Source organism: Grammomys surdaster, unplaced genomic scaffold (assembly GCF_004785775.1).
Source record: "Grammomys surdaster isolate TR1022 unplaced genomic scaffold, NIH_TR_1.0 125671, whole genome shotgun sequence".
Lineage (NCBI taxonomy): Eukaryota > Metazoa > Chordata > Mammalia > Rodentia > Muridae > Grammomys > Grammomys surdaster.
In genome coordinates this window covers 1,304,678-1,326,938 of record NW_021620508.1, presented here as the reverse complement: position 1 = coordinate 1,326,938, position 22,261 = coordinate 1,304,678, and the positions used below count along the sequence as shown (strand labels likewise).

At 44.4% G+C, this 22,261-nt stretch overlaps 2 protein-coding genes across 2 annotated transcripts in view; one reads left to right on the top strand and one right to left on the bottom strand.

Annotated features, from left to right (window-relative positions):
• LOC114639028 (zinc finger protein 383-like) overlaps positions 1-22,261 on the top strand; it is a 49,168-nt gene that overhangs the window by 4,828 nt on the left and 22,079 nt on the right. The window contains exon 2 of the mRNA XM_028787699.1: positions 5,771-7,607. Coding sequence (XP_028643532.1) covers positions 5,943-7,607 — 1,665 coding nt within the window. The 5' untranslated portion in view covers positions 5,771-5,942. The remainder of the gene's footprint in view (positions 1-5,770; positions 7,608-22,261) is intronic.
• On the bottom strand, positions 14,661-20,204 carry Znf585a (zinc finger protein 585A). The gene is made up of 2 exons (XM_028787679.1): positions 20,110-20,204; positions 14,661-17,880 (listed from the first exon to the last, which is right to left on the bottom strand). The coding sequence occupies exons 1-2, from the start codon at positions 20,141-20,143 to the stop codon at positions 15,542-15,544; spliced, it is 2,373 nt and encodes a 790-aa protein (XP_028643512.1). The 5' UTR covers positions 20,144-20,204; the 3' UTR covers positions 14,661-15,541.

Genomic DNA, 22,261 nt, shown 5'->3' with positions numbered 1-22,261 from the left:
TAGACTCTTTTTACATGCTGGTCTAAGTCACTGAGATCTGCCGAAGCCTTTCCTACTTTATAAAGATCTTGCCCACCCGAAAGGCTCCGCAGCAGTGCTAAAGCTGGACACCAGCTTAGAGGTCCCTGCTGGATCCTCCTTTTCTTTAATGCCCCTGTGAACACCGTCCTGTTAGGTCCAGGGAACAGGGATTCGAACACAGCTTCTCTTATTCCTAGTCCTTGTTGCACCAGTACCTCCTCTAAGATCCTTCCGTTTGTGGGGGCCTCAGATGGAGACAACCAAATGTTTGGGATGGCTCTACTAAACCAGTCAGTCTGTCAGGACTGACTTCCCTCGTACTGGCCCAGGTTAAGCTGCCTTTGCCTTAAGGAGGGTTGGGAAGTTACAGTACTGTTTTTCTTCCTCTACAGCAGTGGAACTGAACCTGTCTGCTCCCATGCCCCCACAGCCTCACAAGCCAGGCTGTGACAGACTCTTTCGTTACTTATTTAAAGAACTCCCCCAATTCCAGCAGTCCATCGCTGGGCATTTCCTGATAACACTAGTTTCTCCTATGGGGCCTTGGTTAAGGCCCCGTCTGCAGGCTGCAGTAGAGATTTTCCCTCTTTCTTACTCAAGGCTGGACCTGAAGGGCACGTGCTTCCACCACCGATCTCTCTCACCCTCACTCATCTTAGTTACTTGCCAAATCAGGCTCACATGGAGACTGTCAGGAGCTGCGTCTGCCTTTCTTGTTGCAGTTTCTCCTTAACACGAACAAGTTCCTGCTTGGAGCCATCTTGGCCTCAGATCCGTTCCTGACTACACACAACAGTGACCAGGCAGCCTCTGCTGCTGCTTGCCGGCAATCTTGACCCTTGTGCTCTAATCTCAAAGACTGCAAAACTCCCTCTAAACCTTTAACTGTTTTTAGGTCATCTTCATGTTCATGTGAGTAGAATCAACAGACATGCCAGCTGTACCACAGAGATGGAGACTGCCGTGCTGGGATTCCTCCACTAGACACCCCTAAGCCTCCTGTTGAAGGGACTGGAACCCAGAGGGGTTATCCCTCCCCAACCCTGAACCACAGACCACACCCAACCACCTGTTTTCACAGATTCTTTATTAAGGTAGAAAGAAGAGTAAAGCGACTAATTTCTGACTTGGGCAGAAAAAAAGCAGCAAAGGACCTTATAGGTGATTTTTTTTTTAAGAGGGAAAAAGGGGTCGATCTTTGTTAGACTGGACTAGGATACAGTGGTGTTTTGATTGAGTGTGTTCATTGGAGTAGCCAAAAGGGGGCTTTTGATTGCTGGATGGTACCTTGGTGCTCAGCCGTTAAGAATGGGTCTGGCTAACAAACAAATCAGGCTGTGAATCTGGTCAGTTTCAGGAACTTCCTAGAGCTGCTTTGAGTTGCTTACCTCCTATCTTAAAGAGCTTCCCTGAAGGATGAAATGTTTCAATCTTGGAGGAAACTATTATACAACAGTATGTATACATACACACGTATACATACACACACATATGTTCCTCAAGAAGAGTTTGGCAATGTTGGGCATGCTAGCCTATACCTGTAACTGGTAAGCTGGTAAGCTGTGTTTAAAATACTACAATGAAATTAAAATTAATTTATGAGATGGAAATGTTAACTACCTTAGCCTTTGCCCCCCCCCTCCTTTTTTTTTTCCGGCTTTCCAAGACTGTTTCTCTGTGTAGCCCTGGCTGTCTGGAACTCACTCTGTAGACCAGCCTGGCCTTGAACTCAGATCCACCTGCCTCTGCCTCCCAGTCCTAGGATTAAAGGCATGCATGCCCCTCCCCCCGCAATGGCTTAATTTTTTTTTAATTTGTATTTTATGTGTTTGGCCTACATGTATGTTTGTATACATGTGCATGCCTGGTGCTGGATAAAGTTATAAGACATTGTCAGAAGAGTTGACAGTGGCAGTGTGCTGCCACGTTGGTGCTAGAAACCGAACTCCAGAGCTCTGGAAGTACAAGTGCCCTTAACCACCAAGCCATCTCCCCAGCCTCAGCCTTTTGAAACAAAAGCTAAGCATATATGTGTGTTCACATGTATGTAGAATAGAAGGCAGATTTACAAATAGAGCCTTCTCTAGGTATTTGTTATTGTTAAGTGAAAAACTGCAAGCAGTATTTTCATTACTGACCTTTTGAAATGATTTTTCTTTCTTTCTTTTTTCTTTTTTTTGTTTTTTCGAGACAGGGTTTCTCTGTGTAGCCCTGGCTGTCCTGGAACTCACTCTGTAGACCAGGCTGGCCCCCAACTCAGAAATCCGCCTGCCTCTGCCTCCCAAGTGCTGGGATTAAAGGCGGAAATGATTTTTCAAACTCAGTAAAATTTCCATAAAATAAAGTCCAACAGTCCTTCCATCAACCTCATTTGCACCCTCAAGGACTTACCTGATAATAAAGCTATCCAGCAATAAGAAAACAGATAAATTCATCAAGTAGAGAAAACCATGCAAAAATACTTCACGTAAGAAGATCCAGATCCAGATGTTTAAAAACATGTTTCTTCAAGATACAGTCCTTATTTTGTAACTCAGGAGCAATTCTTTGTTGCACACTGGGGATATCTAGACAGAAGTTGGCAAATGAATGTATATGTCTATTTTTGTGATAGAGTTTTGTTGGTGTATAACTGATACCCTTGCCTTCTGACGCAGTTATGTAAGATTAATGATACATTGAACTTTTCACAGTGGGTTGTTAGTTCTACCTTTTAAAGGAACAGTGTCTCTTACTTTAGAATTTCTTTTTTTGTTGTTTGTTTGGTTTTTTGTTGTTGTTGTTTGTTTTTTTGAGACAGGGTTTCTCTATGCAGCACTGGCTGTCCTGGAACTCACTCTGTAGACCAGGCTGGCCTCGAACTCAGAAATCTGCCTGCCTCTCCCTCCCAAGTGCTGGGATTAAAGGCATGCGCCACCACTGCCCAGCGAAACACAGTTCTAATAACCTGAAATTTTCATAGATGAAGATCAGTCTACTTATTATTATATGATTTTAACAATAATTTTCATACTGTAATATTCTCATCTCAGAGGCAAAATTTTTAAAAGATTTATCTATTTTATGTGTATGAGTGTTTTGGCTACACATATGTATATATATACCGCATGCATGCAGTACCTGTGGAAGCCAGAGGGGCACCAGATCCCCTGGAACTGGAGTTACAGATGGTTGTGAACCACCGTGTGGGCGCTGGGGATGGAACCTATGTCCTCTGTTAAGAGCAGCCAGTGCTGTTAACCTCTGAACCGTCTCTTTACATTTCTATGTTTATTTAAAAGCGTTAGTTGGGTTTAGTGTCTGTCTTAGTACTCCAGAGGTTGAGGCAGGGGGATTGTAAGCTCCACACCAGCCAGGACTATATAAGCTGAGAGGATGAGAATGGAGAGGCAGCCTGGCTGGGTTTAGACCTGCACTGGCCAGTCTCTTGTTCCTTCACTGTGGCCCTCGGAATCTTAGCCCAACACCACGCAGTACGAAAAACACCATTTTTAACCTTTCCTATGGCCTTTTCAGATTGTTAAGACTTACTTTACTAGACCATATGTTTTGTGCGCTTGCTCTCTCTTTCCCTGTCTCTCTGTCTGTCTGTCTGTCTGTCTGTCTCTGTCTTTCTCTCTGTGTTGCCAATTTTTGTTTGTTTTTTTTTAACTCTTAGCCTACAAATACTTTGTGTCTTTCATTTTTGTGTTTTTTATATTTTTCACGACTTATGCTGAATTAACAGAAATGAATTCTTAAGATTTTTATCTTTTTTTGAGATAGGGTCTCACTATATAACTCTAACTGGCCTAGAGCCTACCAAGTTGAGCAGGCTGGCCTCAGTCTAACAGGAATCTGCCTACCTCTGCCTCTGAGTGCTGGGAGCAAAGGATATGCCACCATGTGCCGCTATGTCTGGCCAAGATTCTTTTATTATTAATAATAATAATACTATTACTTTGGTTTTTTCGAGACAGGGTTTCTCTGTGTAGCCCTGGCTGTCCTGGAACTCACTCTGTAGACCAGGCTGGCCTCGAACTCAGAAATCCGCCTATCCCTGTCTCCCAAGTGCTGGGATTAAAGGTGTGCGCAGCCACCACCGCCCGGCGATTCTTTTATTTTTTAATTAAGTTTTTCTTTAATTTTTATTTTCGCTGGGCATGGAGGCACATGCCTTTAATCCCAGCACTTAGGAGGCCAGCCTGGTCTATAAAACAAGTTCCAGGACAGCCAGGGCATTATACAGAGAAACTCTGTCTCAAAAACACCAAAAGAAAGGGAGGAAGGGAGGGAGGAAAGCAGGAAAACTTTTGTGTATCACTGCTTTTTCTACATGTATATCTGTGCACCAAATACATTCATTGTCTATGGAGGCAAGAACAGAGCATCAGATCCCCTGGAACTGGGATTTCAGACAGTTGTCAGCTGCTGTGTAAGGCTGGAGAAATGGCTTAGCAGTTAAGAGCACCGACTACTCTTCCAGAGGTCCTGAGTTCAATTCCCAGCACCTACATGGTGGCTCACAAACATTTGTAATGGAATCCAATGCCCTCTTCTGGTGTGTCTGAAGACAGTGACAGTGTACTCACACGTATAAAATAAGTACATCTTAAGAAAGAACTTAATTAATTAGTTAAAGGTCCTCTGGAAGACCAGTACTGAGCCATCTCTCTATCCCTCCAAACCAGGCTGAATTGTTACTATTTACCAACAATAGTTAAGTTGGTACCTGAAGATAAGACCTAGTTTACATAGTTTTCTGCTGAGAGGTCTAAGGAAGTGGACCAGGCTACAGGCCACGTAGTTTCCTGTAAGCTGGGGATGAGGGCCTTGGGACATTTTCAGAGTAGAAAGGAAGCTATCAAGATTGACACCCAGTGATCAAAGCTAAGAAGGCTCAGCCAGACCATGGAGAACTTTATCGATGTCATAGAGCTATGACTTTGTTTTTCACTCTGATTTAACAGCTACCAAAAATTTAAACAGGGATAGCAAATCACACTCTAATCAGGTAATTAAAACATCAAAACTGTGATCTCCATTATATTCAGTTTCTAGTTTATTAGAATCAGAGTCAGTTAATCTGGTGTATTCTTGGACATCTTTAATTTTAACAAATATTTGGCATAATATTTATCCCCACTAGAGTTCGACAACTATTGAAGTTTTTTTTCCAGAGTTAGAAATTATTAGGAAGATATTTGTAACAGATTTAAATATGGGGGTTAACAGAGAAATGCTCAGTAAGTGGATGGTTCACACCCAAGAGATGGTACATTTCCCTGGAGAACACTACCAAGAACCATTAGTTTTGGAATTTTTAAAAAATCCTATGCTTTTTCACTCCTAGGGGAGTTTTCATTATTCTCTGACCTGAGGGACCCATTTTCGTCCCAAGCTAATGTATAAGTATACATGCAGTAATAATAATGATTATTGTTATTATTGTGGTCATCACTGTTGCAAGTATCACCATGTCTGATGCCTAAGCTATTTTTTGTTTTAAATTTTGGACAGCAGCATTAAAATCACTTTAGTTGGCTTTTTACTATGGGGAGCATAGAATAACATAGAATGGAAAACATTACTATTTTAATGAAACTATGCAGTGAATTTTGCTGTAAAATGTATGGGTGGGACATAGTGGGCAGTATGTAGCAAACACTAACATATGCTTGCTATTCTTACAGACATTATTTTCTTCTTCTCTTTCCTGGCATATTAGTTCTATTTCTCTGAAGTTTTTTGCTTTTCTCTTCTCTTCCAGGCTTGCCTTCTGAACAAGGACTTATCTTCAAAATAGCACACCTAGGGATCTGCATTGTCTCGGTGGGAAATGAGTGAGAGATTCGGAAACTGTGTGCCTAAGACTAACTCTAGAAAATCTTTGGAAGTCAGAGAAAGAACAGGAAAATCAGAAGGAATATTACAGGCAAGAGATGGTAACACATGACAAAATGTCCATTTTCAGCCCAGGCACGGGCCTACCTCAGCATCCACGGAGTTACTCTACAGAGAAGCCCTATAAATGTGAGGAGTGCGGGAAAGCCTTCAGGCGAGCCTCCCACCTGTCCCAGCATCAGAGTATTCACACCGGTGAGAAGCCCTATGAATGTAAGCAGTGTGGGAAGGCCTTTAGCCGAGATTCCCAGCTAAGCCTTCATCAGAGGCTTCACACCGGTGAGAAGCCCTACACGTGCAAGGAGTGTGGAAAGGCCTTCACTCAAAGCTCACAGCTGATTTTGCACCATAGAATTCACACCGGTGAGAAACCATACAAGTGCGAGGCGTGTGGGAAAGCCTTTATCCGGAGCTCACAGCTCAGCCGGCATCAGAAGGTCCACACGGGAGAGAAACCCTTTGCATGTAAAGAATGTGGGAAGGCCTTCACCCAGAACTCGCAGCTCACTCTGCACCAGAGACTGCACACTGGCGAGAAGCTGTTCGACTGTCAAGAGTGCAGGAAGGTCTTCACTCAGCTCTCGCAGCTTATCCTGCACAGACGAATGCACACTGGCGAGAAGCCCTACGAGTGTAAGGACTGTGGGAAAGCCTTCATCTGTGGCTCGCAGCTTTCGCAGCACCAGAAAACCCACAACGGAGAAAAGCCGTATGAATGTAAGGAGTGTGGGAAGGCTTTTGTTCGAGGGTCGCTACTTATGCAACATCAAAGAATTCACACTGGCGAAAAACCCTATAAATGTGACGAATGTGGAAAGGCCTTCATCCGTGGTTCCCAGCTCACTCAACATCAGAGGATCCATACTAATGAGAAGCCTTACGGATGTGAAGAATGTGGGAAGAGCTTCAGTCACGGCTCACAACTAACTCAGCATCAGAGGATCCACACTGGCGAGAGGCCCTATCAGTGTAAGGAGTGTGGGAAAGCCTTTAATCGCGGGTCACTCCTTACGAGACATCAGAGGATCCACACCGGTGAGAAACCCTACAAATGTAAAGAATGTGGGAAAAATTTTAGCCGGGGCTCAGAACTTACTCAGCACGAGAGGATCCACACGGGCGAGAAGCCCTATGAGTGTAAGGAGTGTGGGAAGTCCTTTATCCGCGGCTCCCAGCTCACCCAGCATCACAGAATCCACACGGGTGAAAAACCGTACGAGTGTAAAGAATGCCGAACGGCCTTCACGCAGAGCTCACACCTTTCCCAACATCAGAGACTTCATACCGGGGAGAGACCTTACGTGTGTGGCGAGTGTGGCAAGGCCTTTTCGCGGGGATTGCTGCTCATACAGCATCAGAGAATCCACACCGGCGAGAAGCCGTATCAGTGCAGGGAGTGTGGGAAGGCTTTTATTCGCGCCTCACAGCTCACTCAGCATCAGCGAACTCACACTGGAGAGAAACCTTACGAATGCAGGGAATGTGGGAAGGCCTTTGGTCATGGCTCTCAACTTACTCTGCATCAGAGGGTCCACACGGGCGAGAAGCCCTATGAGTGTAAGGAGTGTAGAAAGGCCTTCGCCCAGAGCTCACATCTTTCGCGGCACCAACGAGTTCACACTGGCGAGAAACCATATCAGTGTAAAGAATGTGAAAAGGCCTTTACACGTGGGTCCCAACTAATACAACATCAGAGAATTCATATCAGCCACACATCTTTTGACTGTAAGGAATGCCGAATAGACTTTAGTCATCCTTCACAAATTTTCATATGAGTTAATTTATTTCCTGCAACTAACACAGCTCTCCCTGGCCATTCATTATCAGTGAAGAATTCTTACAAATGTGAATATGGGAATCGTGAATTCAGCATTTGAGAATTTATGCGAGAGAACCGTTGATGTAATTCACATAGGAAAAGCGTTTGTTTACATGTTTACATTGTATCACCTTTTAGCAAATTAACATAGAAAGTGATTCTGCTGCTGTGGTATAGAAGGTCTTCAGCATAGAAAATGTGTCTATCACATCATCCAGGTCCTCTCAGTTGGTTTCCTTTGTGACATTTGGTATGAGTAAACTGGCTTTCATTTAACCATCTGCGAGACTCAGTTTTTCCATAAGATTCTTCTGAATATCATGTTTTAACACGTAAAAGTGAAGAGATATTTTTTAAGTCAGTTAAATAATATAACAGGAATACAAATAGTTAAGAATAATATGTCCGCTAGCTTGCTAACCCAAGGCCGTTACAAGAGATACAGAGCAGAGAAGCAAAGGTCAATTGAGTGTTCCGGGAATCTGTTCCCGTGGTGTCTGACTTAGCCTCCTCTAGAAAAACTCCCACCAGAGGTCCCAAGGACTTATAAATTAGATCCAGCCAGATGGTCTGTTGGCTCAGATAAACATTCACACTGGGTCCCAAGGCCACAGGGACCGGAGACTATTTTCGTGAGATTTGTCAAACCTCTGCCTGAGATCTGCTTACACATATTACAGACATTTATAACAGCCAATTGTGTGTGATTACTCACAACCCTCTCCCTCCCCCAGCCTTTATCTATAAAAACCTTAAGCTGTTAGATCTCAGGGTTGATGGCCCCTGCCTCCTGCGTGGGGCACGTCGATCCGAAGGTTCGTACATAAAACCTGACTTATGTTATTACACCAAGAGGTCTCTGGAGTGTCTTTGGGGGTCACATCCATCCTGAGTCACCCCCTGGAGGGTTCTTTCAAAAGCACTTGCATATGCACCTTTCACATAGTATATCATAAATATTAGCTGCTATTTTCATTATTTGCATGAAAGGAGGGAACTTATGAGAGTAGTCATCATCAAGAAATCTTTATTATTTGGGAGGCTTTATATACTGTCATCAGTGTGAGAAACCTTTCATTCAGATCTTATATATTTATTATAAAAGGAAATTTATACTGTAAAGAAGCCCTTGGTATTTGTTGTTGTTGTGGGTTTTTTGTTTTTGTTTTTTTTTTTTTTTTTCGAGACAGGGTTTCTCTGTATAGCCCTGGCTGCCCTGGAACTCACTCTGTAGACCAGGCTGGCCTCGAACTCAGAAATCCACCTGCCTCTGCCTCCCGAGTGCTGGGATTAAAGGCGTGCGCCACCACTGCCCGGCAAATTTATTTTTATTTTATGTGCATTAGTGTTTTGTCAGTATATATGTCTTGTGAGGGTGTCAGATCTTGGAGTGACAAACAGTTATGAGCTGCCATGTGGGAGCTGGGAATTGAACCCAGATCCTTTGGAAGAGCAGTCAGTGCTCTTCACCACTGAGCCATCTCTCCAGCCCAGCAACTTTTATCATAAAACCTAGGCAAAAACAAAACAAACAAACAAAAACCTTCCCCCACCCCCAAAAAACCTATCTCAGTCTCCGTTGCCTATGAACAAGATGAAAATGGTGTCAGTATGAACACAATATTAAGAAATCCATCCTCGGGCTGGAGAGATGGCTTAGTGGTTAAGAGCACTGACTGCTCTTACAGAGGTCCTGAGTTCAAATCCCAGCAACCACATGGTGGCTCACAACAATCCGTAATGAGATTGGATGCCCTCTTCTGGTGTGTCCGAAGACAGCTACAGTGTACTCATCAATAAAATAAATAAATAAATATTAAAAAAAAAAAAAAAGAAATTCATCCTCGCTGCTTCTAGCCCTTCTTAACACTGTAGACACATGAGCCCAGACAGCCTCGTGAGGGCTTTGGAAGTGGTATCTGGGTGTTATGGATGGCTGAGGCTGCAAGCCTGTTGATTTGTGAACAGTCATGCTAACTGTGCCCTGCCTGTGTGTTTTATTTAAAATAAAGGTGACCCTCACACTTTTTGATGCTCTCCTAGTTCACTGAATAATAAAACTTCTCTTAAGGGCTTGAAGTAATATCTTATCTTGAAATGGGACACTGTGGATAAACAGAATCTCACATATGGCGTTAATATAAGGCTGTGGAGACGAGAGCCTACTGAGCTGCAGCTACAAAAGTGAGTAGTCTAACTTTTCAGGCAGGACATTTGATCAGCCTGCATCCCTGTGTCTCCGGCGGCAGACCTGGTGCAATGTTAGCCTAAGGCTGTGATGGTAGAGGAAGTGGCAGGAGTGATGCAGAGCATACGGGATCAGTAGTTCTCACTGCTTTAAAAAATGTCCTATAAAGAGGCAGGCAGATTTCTGAGTTCGAGGCCAGCCTCGTCTACAGAGTGAGTTCCAGGACAACCAGGGCTACACAGAGAAACTCTGTCTCAAAAAACCAAAAAAAAAAAAGAGTGGAGTCCATGAAGAAGAATCAGGGCCAAGTTCAGAAAGACTAAAATTAAGTTTTCGGAAAGAACATCCCAGAAAGGTGTTCCTATGTGGATAATATTTTTACACTTCTGTTTCACCATCAAAATTCTCAAATGCTGAACTTCATCAGACAAGTATGTCCCATGTTCCCAGGACACGGGTGTGTCGTGAAACATCGGAGGGTCTAGGAACTCTGTGCAAGGGTGTCATAGGACAGAGGGTCAGAGGAATAGCCAAGGACTGTGTCTTACAAAACTTGTAAGCAGTTTTTACTTTACTCTGAGTGAAATGGTCAGCCATCAGAGGGTTCCGAGCAAAAGGTGTGATACGATTCGTAGCTTTCTTTGAAGATTAACTACCCGGATAGGCTAGAGGAGAGTCCTCAACTCTCCTAACATTGTAACCTTTTAACACAGCCCCTCATGCTGTGGTGACCCCAAGCATAAAGTTACTTTGTTGCTGTTTCATAACTGTGTTTCTGTTATTGTCATTGTGATGTAAGTATCTGCTATACAGCATATCTGATATGAGACCCCCCCAAAAGGTCATGACCCACAGGTTGAGAACCGTTGGTCTAGACTCAACAGACCCTACTACAATGACTCTGCTAAATGACCATAGTATTAAATGATCTCCTAGCTTATCATTATATCTACAGATTAATGTATCTCTTACTTAACTCTCATCAAAGAAGCTTCTGTTCACGGTGTGGGGCAATTAATGCCAACATCCACATCTGGATAAAATGCAGAACAGAAAGGACAGGAAAGGAAGAATACTCATCCCTAAATGGACATATGTATCACACGGTCCTCTCAAGGCTCAGGGATCGCTGTGGAAGACGGGGCAGAGAGAATGGTAAGAGTCAGAGGTGACGGGTGACTTAGGGAAACAGTGTTTTTTGAATACAGGGGGGCAGTGATTGTGACACCACGGAAAATCCTGTATAGTAAAGCCAGACTAAATTCTTGCATGGAGAGGAGAGTGGAGCATGAAGTCCCACCCCCTAACTGAGGAGCTAAGTTTTGGGTTTGATAGAGCTTCTTTTCTCTTTTGTTTTTGAGACAGAGATTCTATTTGTAATCTTGGCTGTCCAGGAACACATTGCGTTATAGCAGAATTCAAGCAGGGCCATTGTATCTGGATGAATGGTGGCACCTGGACTTTGAAGTAGCTTTTTGTAAATAGTGATTATCTGAGGTTTGCAGAATTGCAAAAGAATTCTCAAAACCTCTGTATAACTTAGTTCCAGGACAAACCTGGCAAAGAGGAAGTCTCCTAAGGCTGAGAATTGCTTAGGTAATGGTTCCTTTAGACAATGCCTAGATCAGATAAGTAGTTTTGGTATGCAGAAACTGGCTTGTTAAAAGTGGCTTCTCTGCAAGGTGATTCTGAGTTCATCCCATCAGAGGTCCATCCTGATGCTGAGAAGCCTAAATTCATCCTGCAGGGTCTCTTTTCTATGGTTGAACAGTATAACTCATAACCCTAAAACTTTGTCAACCAGGCTGGCCTTGAACTCAGAGATCCATCTGCATCTGTTTCCCCAGTGCTAGGAGTAAAAGACACATGCCACAACCACCTGGCATGAAATTTTATAATGCTGTAATGCTAAACAATTATTTTCTAATTTTCTAGGGCTTACTGGAATCTAAAACTGTCTCAGGATTTCTCTGTACCAAAGATCAGCCTGAGTTATAATTTTATGGTCTTCTCGGGCCTCTTTTCTTTATATATAAAGAAATATATAGCCGGGCAGTGGTGGCGCACGCCTTTAATCCCAGCACTTGGGAGGCAGAGGCAGGTGGATTTCTGAGTTCGAGTGTTTGAGGCCAGCCTGGTCTACAGAGTGAGTTCCAGGACAGCCAGGGCTGTATGGAGAAACCCTGTCTCGAAAAAACAAAAAAAAAAAAAAAAAAAAAAAAAAAAAAAAAGAATTTTATTCTACTATTTCTTGAGAATTTTATATATGCTTATGTTTTGATTAAATGTAATTCCTATTTCTTCTCTGCCAAGTCCTCCCCTCTCCCTAGCTCTGCTATTCCCTCCCAATTTCATATGTTCTTTGCTAAGATTTATTTTTAATTGTGTGTGTGTATGTGTGTGTGTGTGCACCTGAGGGCAGGTGTCTATGGAAAACAGAAGCGTGGACATCTCCCTCAAACTGGGTTGCAAGTCGTTGTGATCTGCCCAGCGTGGCTCCTGGGAACCAAACTTGGATCCTCTTCAAGAACAGTAAGTGTTCTTAACCCCTGAGCCATGTCCCCAGCTCCTCAGTTAATACCGCTTATACCTAAGTGGAAAGATGGGTTCTCAGCACTTCTACATTTTCATCTTCTCTAACATAAGTACTTTGGTTGTCTTTTTTCTTTTTAAATCTCTGCACACAGGTATAGCACTACTCCAGATGTCCTTTAGGTGAGCAAATGGCATAGCCACACAATGGGATGACTGTTCAGCAATCAAGTCATGAGCGGTTGGTCCACTCATGTAGACAGCGGAAACCTAAATGCATGTTAGTCAGCCAGAGCAATCCCAAGGGTCTACATTCTGTGATTCCAACGTACCATGTTGGAAAAGGTAAAACTACGGACACAGTCGAGTTTCCAGTAATCAGAGAAGAAAGAGATGGACAGACAGGAGGATGTGGAGGGATTTTAGGGCACTGAACTTCTTCCACGAGACAGCTTAATGTGGATAACTGTACTCATCTGCCTCACGCTTTACTGTGTACGTCAAAATGACTCCTAGAGAGGGGTTTGCGGGACGCCACCCCTTGCTGAGGGGCTACCGCAGATGACAGCTGCTCATAGGAAGGTGTCTCTCTTCTCAGTGGGTTGTTAAAGTGGAGGGAGCTGGGCATGGGTGACATACATAACACACACACACACAGTCTTGTGACTCATGCTAAGTCAGTTTGACCTCCAGTTATCCCATTTCCAGATGAGATGAGAACAGGCAATTGCTAGGAAAGCCCAGAGTCATTAGACATCATGACCGGTGTCAGAGCTTGGGCCCATCCCCACAGTTTTCATGCCTGCTCTACTTGAATCCTTCCACTGCCTGTCTTGGGTTGACCGCCTGACCTTCAAAGATCCACCCATCTTTTCTTGACCCCTCCATAGCACTGTCTCAGGTACCCCGGGAAGTGAGAGAAAAGTCTATCATTCGGGTTCTTGGTGGAGTTGAAGAATCTTCAACTGCATGTGTAGAGGTAAGGATGAATGGGCTTTGTAAATTGTTCTCCAATCACTTTGAGGTTTTAGAATCATGACAGTGAATTCTGGAAAGAAACATCCACTTATTTCCCAGATTTCCTTTCAAATTCGTATCAGGTAAAGACTGGAGGCAAAAGTTGGGCAGTGGTGGTGCACGCCTTTAATCCCAGCACTTGGGAGGCAGAGCCAGGTGGATTTCTGAGTTCGAGGCCAGCCTGGTCTACAGAGTGAGTTCCAGGACAGCCAGGGCTACACAGAGAAACCCTGTCTCGAAAAAATAAGAATAAAAAAATAAAAAAGACTGGAGGCAAAGTTTGGTATATCGTAGGGAAGTTGGTCCTCTCTGTTGGCTCCTCTCTGCAGTCAAATAGAAAACATTGGAGGGACTTGGTATGATAAGCCAGGGTCAATCTCCATAACGCACAGTCAGGCATGACTGTAGACTCATAATGGTAAACAGGGAAGACATTCTAGAGTGAACTAAAGACAATTAAGTAAAATACACAAGGCAGGAGTGCCTCAGAGGATAAAACAAAGGAAAGGCTAGGATTTGAAGCCAAGCAGGCAGGGAGGTGTCATGGAGGAAGGGCAGGCAGGAGCAAGCTACCAGATAAAACAAACTGTGCTCTTGGCAGAGGCCCAACAGATGAAAAGGCCCTGAAGACAGAAGACAACTGGTGTGTTTGAGGAACATGGGAGAGAAGGGCGCTGTGGATTGTATCCTATGAAGGTGGGCAGAGAATACGGTGAACCAGTGGTTCTCAACCTGTGGGTCACGGCCCCTTTGATAACCCTCTAGCTCCAAAAATATATACGGTACAATTAATAACAGTAGCAAAATTGCAGTCATAAAGCAGCAACAAAATACTGGGGGTCACCATAGCACGAGGAACTGTATTACAGGGTCGCAGCGTTGGGGAGGTTGAGAACCACTGCAACACTGCTTGGTGTTTCTCCCTTCCTTCCATCCTCAGCAAGTCAGGGACTCAGTTTAGCATCTCATTACTACACCTAAGAACGTACGTCAAAGTGATTTCTAAAGAGGGGTTCTCACTGAGACGCCACATCTGGCTGAGGAAACGTTAGCCAATGATGGCTGCTCATAGCAGGGCCGCCTCTAGTAAACCTATGTCCATGCAGGCATTTAGCTAACTCCCCAACCCCGGGCTGTTCTACTGAGCTGATTTATGAGCTTTCCGAGGACACGTGAGTGTAGAAAACTGGGACAAGGGTCTTAATTTGACCCAGGTGATCTCAGCATTTTTACTTCAAGCCTTTCTGAGGGTAAGGGAAATTCCAAAGACATGTTACTTGAGGTAGGAGACAACGTGTTGGTTGTTTTTTGACAAAGAAAGTACTGGCAGCTTATAAAGTCCGTTACAGATCCTGGTGTAAATGACAATGGGAAGTCTGTGTACACTCTCGAGTTTGTGTCACGATATTTGTGACACTGTTTCTGAGACAGTGTCTTACCCTGTAGCTCAGACTAGCTTTGAACTCATGGTGACCCTCCTGCCTCAGCTCTTCCTGAAGGCTGGAATTGCTGGCATGAAATGCCATACCTAGGCCTGTAGTGTATCTTTCTCAACAGAAGGACCGGATATGCTACATATGTTAGATCCAACCAAGAATGCAAACACACCCACAGGTCTCTCAATGCTTGCAGCAAATGGCTGACAGAAGAGAAGGCGATCTTTGTCATGTACATTGTATTACCATTTAATTAGTTGGCAGGACACATATTCCACCAACAGGGTTTTTGCATCAACATGAGTTGACACAATCTTTCTTGAGAAGAATTTGATAAGTGTTCCACTGTGGTTTTTTTTCCATGAGAAAGCTTCTTCTAGTGTGTCAGAAAGATGCAATTTCTTCTCGGCAAGTAGAAATGTCCTTCCCCGTCATCCATTCAGTGCCTTCTCTGAGATCCTTTTCTGAGCAGTGATGTGTGGCACTGTCATGTGGCACTTTTTACTTACAATACTTACACGGACTATTCTGTTCCATAGAGACAGTAATTACAGTAAGGCATGTCCTCGGTGAGTTCTCACTCATTCTGCTTAGGTGTGAACACTCTGATGCATGCTGAGCTCGGTGAGTTCTCACCCATACTGCTTAGGTGTGAACACTCTGATGCATGCTGAGCACTGACTTCTGGACAAAGCCTTTCCCACAGATGACACACTTATACGGTTTCTCTCCAGTGTGTGTTGTTTGGTGTTTATTCAAATTGGACCTATCGGTGAAGGCCTTCCCGCACTCAGCACACCTGTACGGCTTCTCTCCGGTATGAATTCGCTGATGCACTTGGAGCTGGGATTTCTTAGTGAAGGATTTCCCGCAGTCACTGCAATCGTAGGGCTTTTCCCCAGTGTGGATTCTGTGGTGCGTAATCAACTCTGACTTCTGCCTGAAGGACTTCCCGCACTCAGAACACACGTATGGCTTCTCCCCGGTGTGAGTTTTCTGGTGCTTACTGAGATTTGACCTGCCACTAAAGGCTTTCCCACACTCGGCACACACGTAAGGTTTCTCGCCCGTGTGGATTGGCCGGTGCACCAGGAGCTGCGACTTGGAGGTAAAGGACTTCCCACAGTCACTGCATCCGTAAGGTTTCTCGCCGGTATGGATTCGTTGATGGATGATGAAGTTGGACTTCCGGATGAAAGCTCTCCCGCACTCGCCACACACGTAGGGTTTCTCCCCCGTGTGGATTTTTTGGTGCACAATGAGTATCGATTTCTGGTTGAAGGCTTTCCCACAGTCATGGCATTTGTACTGTCTCTCTCCGGTGTGAATCTTCTGGTGTATGTTGAGGTGTGATTTCTGCGTGAAGGCTTTCCCACAGGTACTACATGCATATGGCTTCTCTCCAGTATGTATTCTCTGGTGTGTAACCAGGTCTGACCTCTGAGTGAAGGCTTTTCCACACCTTGAACAGACATAGGATTTCTCCCCTGTATGAGTTTTCTGGTGTGTGATGAGATTTGACCTGTTGGCAAAGGCCTTCCCACACTTCCCGCACACGTACGGCTTTTCCCCTGTATGGACCCGCTTGTGTACGTGGAGTTGCGACTTGGAAGTAAAGAGTTTCCCACAGTGACCACATTTGTAAGGTTTCTCTCCAGTGTGAATTACCTGGTGTGCAACCAAGTGTGCCTTCTGGACAAAAGCCAGCCCACACTTCACACACACATACGACTTCTCTCCTGTGTGGATTCTTCGGTGGACCGTGAGGGCTGACTTCTGGGTGAAGGCTTTGCCACAGTCCCCGCACTGATAAGGCTTCTCTCCGGTGTGAGTTCTCTGATGAATAATTAGCTCTGACCTGTACGTAAAGGCCTTCCCGCACTCACTGCAGATGGACGATTTCTCTCTCATTTGGACTTTCTTACGTGTAAGGAGGCTGGAACTGCTGCTGAAGGCTTCCCCGTGGTCGGGAGATACACAGGGCCTCACTCTCCAGTGACTTCGTTGATGGACCTGCAGTTGGGACTTGGAAGTGAAGGATTTGCCACAGCTGTCACACTCGAATGGCTTTTCTCCAGTGTGAATTCTTCGGTGTGCGACCAAGTGTGTCTTCTGGATAAAAGCCTGTCCACATTCAATACAGACATAGGCCCTTTCTCCTGTGTGGATTTTCTGGTGCATCTTGAGTGTGGACTTTTGTGTGAAGGCTTTGCCACAGTCGACACAGCCGTGACATTTCTCTCCTGTGTGGATCTTCTGATGTGTCCTGAGGTCTGAGTTGTAAGAGAAGCCTTTCCCACAGTTGCTACATTTATAGAGCTTTTCCCCAGTGTGGATCCTATGATGCCTGAAGAGAGAAGACACTTGGAAAAAGGACTTTCCACAGTCACTGCACTTATAGGGCTTCTCTCTAGTGTGGGTTTTTTGATGTGCGAGGAACTCTGACTTCTGAGAACATGCCTTCCCACATTCAACGCACACGTAGAGTTTTTCTCCTGTAGGAGATTTCACATGTACTCTGAGCTGTGACTTCTGGGTAAAAACCTTTCCAAATTCAGCATATTCATACGATTTATCCCCAATGTGAATTTTCTGATACTGACAAGGTACTTGTTCGTAACTGAGGACTTTCCCACATTGATTATGGTCCTGTAATTTCTCCCCTGTTAGGATATGTTTGCTGTTGGTATAGGATGAAATTTTACCATATTCGGTAATCTTCTCAATGCTCTTCAGCCCATTATTTTCATTATGAATCTGTAAATCTAAATTATGCTTCGGCTCGTTCGCAAGTGGGTCACAGGGATGGGGCCTCCTGGGGGAGAGGACAACGTATGAGTTCACATGGACTATCTTTCTAATGCCCGAGTATCCGTAACGACTTGCTGCATCCAGCGTCTTCTTGATGAAAACCATATCGCTTGCTGATTTACGTTCTATTTGCTGATAGGGCTTTTTCCGGTCACCAATCTGCTGCAGTTCTTCTAGAATGAAATATGAGAAAACATCATCTGTAAAAAAAAAAAAAAAAAAAAAAAAACAACAACAACAAAAACTACCTTCTCGCTCATTATGCAAAGAGGCTTTTTCCGAATTCCCTGCTGTAAAGCTAAGTTCCTTTCTGAAGGAGAAACAAGCGATTTTAATTCACATTACACACTAAAACTGTGCAGGGCACACATGGCTCATCCAGGGCAAGCATGGGGGGGGGCAATTTGATGAAGAAGGTTGTAAAGGACAAGAAACATCCGGATATACGATGCATCCGTTAGAGGGAACAGCAGGTAGATACGCTATGTAAGGCAGATGTGAGCAAAGTAAAGCAGAAAGCAAGGGACACAGAGAAAGCTGACATGCCTATAAACTGCTACGCGGCTCTAACTTATTTTAAACTTTCTAACGCAGACGATTTTTATATGTCTCTGTTATATAAATCAGCGATCCATGGCAGGGAGGGATGAGGAGGTGAACGCAGTCTATCATAAGTACAAGATAGAATTAGAATTAGAATTTATACATTGACATTTATACAATATACATAAGCTGTACCTTTATAGTTATAAATGTAATTGTAATTAAATGTAGGCCTCATAAGTGAATTTCAGTAATAAAATAGCAACAACAACAAAACTCAGCTAACCAGGAAGACAGACCCTGTCAAACGTGGACTCACTCAGGCAGAATTAAAATGAAGTTTTCTAAAAGGTGATTAAGAATGTCAGCCGGGCGGTGGTGGCGCACGCCTTTAATCCCAGCACTTGGGAGGCAGAGGCAGGCGGATTTCTGAGTTCGAGGCCAGCCTGGTCTACAGAGTCAGTTCCAGGACAGCCAGGGCTACACAGAGAAACCCTGTCTTGAAAAACCAAGAAAAACCAAAAAGAAAGAAAGAAAGAAAGGGGGGCGGAGAAAGAAAGACTAAAGCTGTGGGGAAAAGTGTGAAGAAAAAAGTTTCAAAAAAAAAAAAAAGGCAAAAAATTGAGGTAGATTCACACACAACAGAATCTAAAGCCAAGAAGACAGCAGTGACAGAGGTCATCTGGGTTGAAGCCATCCAGGAACCAGAGACATCATTGTCAAGGTCCCTCAGCAATACAAATAATTTAGAACTTTCCCCAGAAGCCATCTTAATAGCACTTCTAAGGTGCCAATGGGCGTAAGACAGCTGAGACCTTTCTCTCTTGCTTTGCTGAGGCTCTCTTACCTCCCACCTGAACGGGCCGTGCTCACTCACCCACACCGTGCTGACGTGAGCTCTCAGTCTGTAACGCCCATGGTTCCTTTCCTCGCACCGTTATAAAAACCTCCGTCTTGGGAACCTGATATCCTGTCCATGGGGAATGATAAAGGACTGGGCCCGACTACTCATGCTTCAGAGCCCAATCAGCAGTCCTATTGCTCAGTGAGAGTTGGTTCTGAAGTAAGCATGTGTCTCTCAGAACAGGCTATCTATAACACACAAAGGAGATAAAGAACCCTGCTCAGATCATAGGCAGGGCTGGAGAGACACTCAACAGTTACAAGTACTTACTCTTTTTTTTTTTTTTTTTTTAAAGATTTATTTATTTATTTTATTTATGAGTACACTGTAGCTGTCTTCAGACACACCAGAAGAGGGCATCGAATCTCATTACGGATGGTTGTGAGCCACGATGTGGTTGCTGGGATTTGAACTCAGGACCTCTGGAAGAGCAGTCAGTGCTCTTAACCGCTGAGCCATCTCTCCAGCCCACAAGTACTTACTCTTAACTTGAAGGTTTAGTCACAGCGTCCACATTGGGCACTCACAAATGCCTGTAAATACAGTTCTAGAGGATCTGATGCCCTCTTCTGGTCTCCACAGATACTGCAACACATGTGAGCACCCTCAGGACACACACACACACACACACACATAAAAAAAAAAAATAATTTTTTTTTTTTTGTTTTTTTGTTTTTTCGAGACAGGGTTTCTCTGTATAGCCCTGGCTGTCCTGGAACTCACTCTGTAGACCAGGCTGGCCTCGAACTCAGAAATCCACCTGTCTCTGCCTCCCAAGTGCTGGGATTAAAGGCATGAGTCACCACCGCCTGGGGGGAAAAATAAATCTTAAAAGACTCTTAAGATGCCTCAGAGCAGGCATGCAACTGAGAATAGAAGAGGCTCGGTGAGGCTTCCTTTTCAATACAGGGGGACTCTCTGCTGACCCACTGAGCATTGACGGCTGTCTGCTTACCCACTGAGCGCAGGCGGCTGTAGGTCTCCTGCATCACATCCCGGTAGAGACTTCTTTGAGCAGGGTCTAGATGCTGCCACTCCTCTCTGCTGAAATCTATAGTGACATCCATGAAGGAAGCTAATCCCTGTAAGAGCAAATTCCTTCAGAGTAAACACACTGGGGGAGAGGGGGGAGGGTAGAAAAACATCTTCAGTTCATTCATGAGAGCCCCTGGGGTGAGACCCAGCAAGACGGCCAAGTAGAAACTGTAACACACATCCCGCAAAGTAACAAAGAAACTACTGTGTTTTGATGCAAAGAACTGAAGACTGAAGGCCCTTAGTAGCCGTCAGCTTCAAACCAGGAGGGTAAAAAGATCCCAGCTACCATCGTTACTTTGGACACTGTAATAGTTATGCTTGTCAACCAAACACATTTAGAATCGTGGGAAGAGAGTGCCAGTGAGGGACTGTCTGGATCAAGTTGGCCTGTGGGAGCCTGTCTTGATTAGGTTAGTTGACGCCGGTCACTGTGATTTGTATCATTCCCTAGGTAGGAGATCCGTGGACTACAGAAGTGGTGGGTTGGGGTGGGGAGGCAGAGTAAAGTAAGCAGGAATACATTTATTCTCTTTGCTCTGGACTGCAGGAGTGACGAGCTGTTTCAAGCTCCTCACACGTCGCCATCCCAACTGGATGACTGTAACTTTTGATTGGGAGCCAATTAAGTCCTTTCTCTATTATGTTGCTTTAGTGACGGTATTTTATCACAGAAATAGGAAACGGAACAAGGGCAGACCTGAATCCTCAATCCTAGGGTGCTACCCCATCTTGCTGGCTATGGCTTGCTCCAGGGGCCTGGGCACCACTACAGCTCAGCCCTTGAAGGACAGGATGTAACAGGCAACTTGTAGGGGCAGACAGAAAGACTTTACAATAGTTTGGTGCCGTAGGTAGGATACAACAGAGGCCATCTTGGGGACAGTGGGCCAGCAGACACATGGGTCACTGGTGATCTCTGTTCATTTTTATTTAAAGATACACTGGTAAATAAATATTGTAATTTGTGTCTGGCCTTTGCTACTTTGTGGGTTCTTCTTTTTTCTATCTTTTTCTACCTCTTTTTCTCCACCCTTTCAACCCCTAACACTAGATAGGAGAGACATGAAGAGAGAGGGTTGGAGGGTGGCGTTATCATTAGACTACTTTCTGATGATTGGGTGCATCGGGTTTCTTGGGGTGAGTTTGATATTTGCAATCAGAATATCTAATTTCTCCTTCTTCTTTCTTCTTTTTGCATGACTACTTAAGAAACTGCAACCAAGCCGGGCGGTGGTGGCGCACGCCTTTAATCCCAGCACTTGGGAGGCAGAGGCAGGCGAATTTCTGAGTTTGAGTTCGAGGCCAGCCTGGTCTACAGAGTGAGTTCCAGGACAGCCAGGGCTACACAGAGAAACCCTGTCTCGAAAAACCAAAAAAAAAAAAAAAAAAAAAAAAAAAAAACTGCAACCAACCAACAAGCTACAGCCCATCCTGCCTTTTGGGGCCCTACCATTTATATACCCTCTGAAAAGTCCCCAGAATGTCAAATGTTATACTCACAGAAACTATCTGCAGCTGGCAAAATCACACCCCTGCTAGAGCACAGGGCAAATCATCATCAGCTGCTGTGGACAGTCTGAAGGCGCTCCATATCTCACACCTGGGATTAAAACAAAAACATATTCTTATAACATTTCTGTGTTTTTTTAAAGAAACCAAAATTCCAAAGTTGTCACTACAGTAACTCTTTGTACATCATTACTATTGTAAGTAAAAACCGTCCTTCGGTGTCTTAGGTGGCTGTCATCTCAAGATCCTGTTCCTAAATATGCAGCTGTAGGTCTCTTTGGGTTCCTACTTATAAGCCAATGTTTTCCACCCCTTTACATCTGAGTAAGAAGAAAAGCAGCTGCTGACAGTGGGGCCTGGTGCCATCAGTGTTGCTAGGAGCTGTTTGATAGGATTATCTAGATCATGGTGTTCTCCATGGTGTTAACACACACAACATGATCTCACAGACAGGAAACATTAAAGAAGACTCCCTGCGGCCACCTCAGCAGAAGACTAACCCGCTCTGTAATGTCTGAGTACTGTTTAACTGTAAAAGCTAACCGTCCTCTTATTCCCAC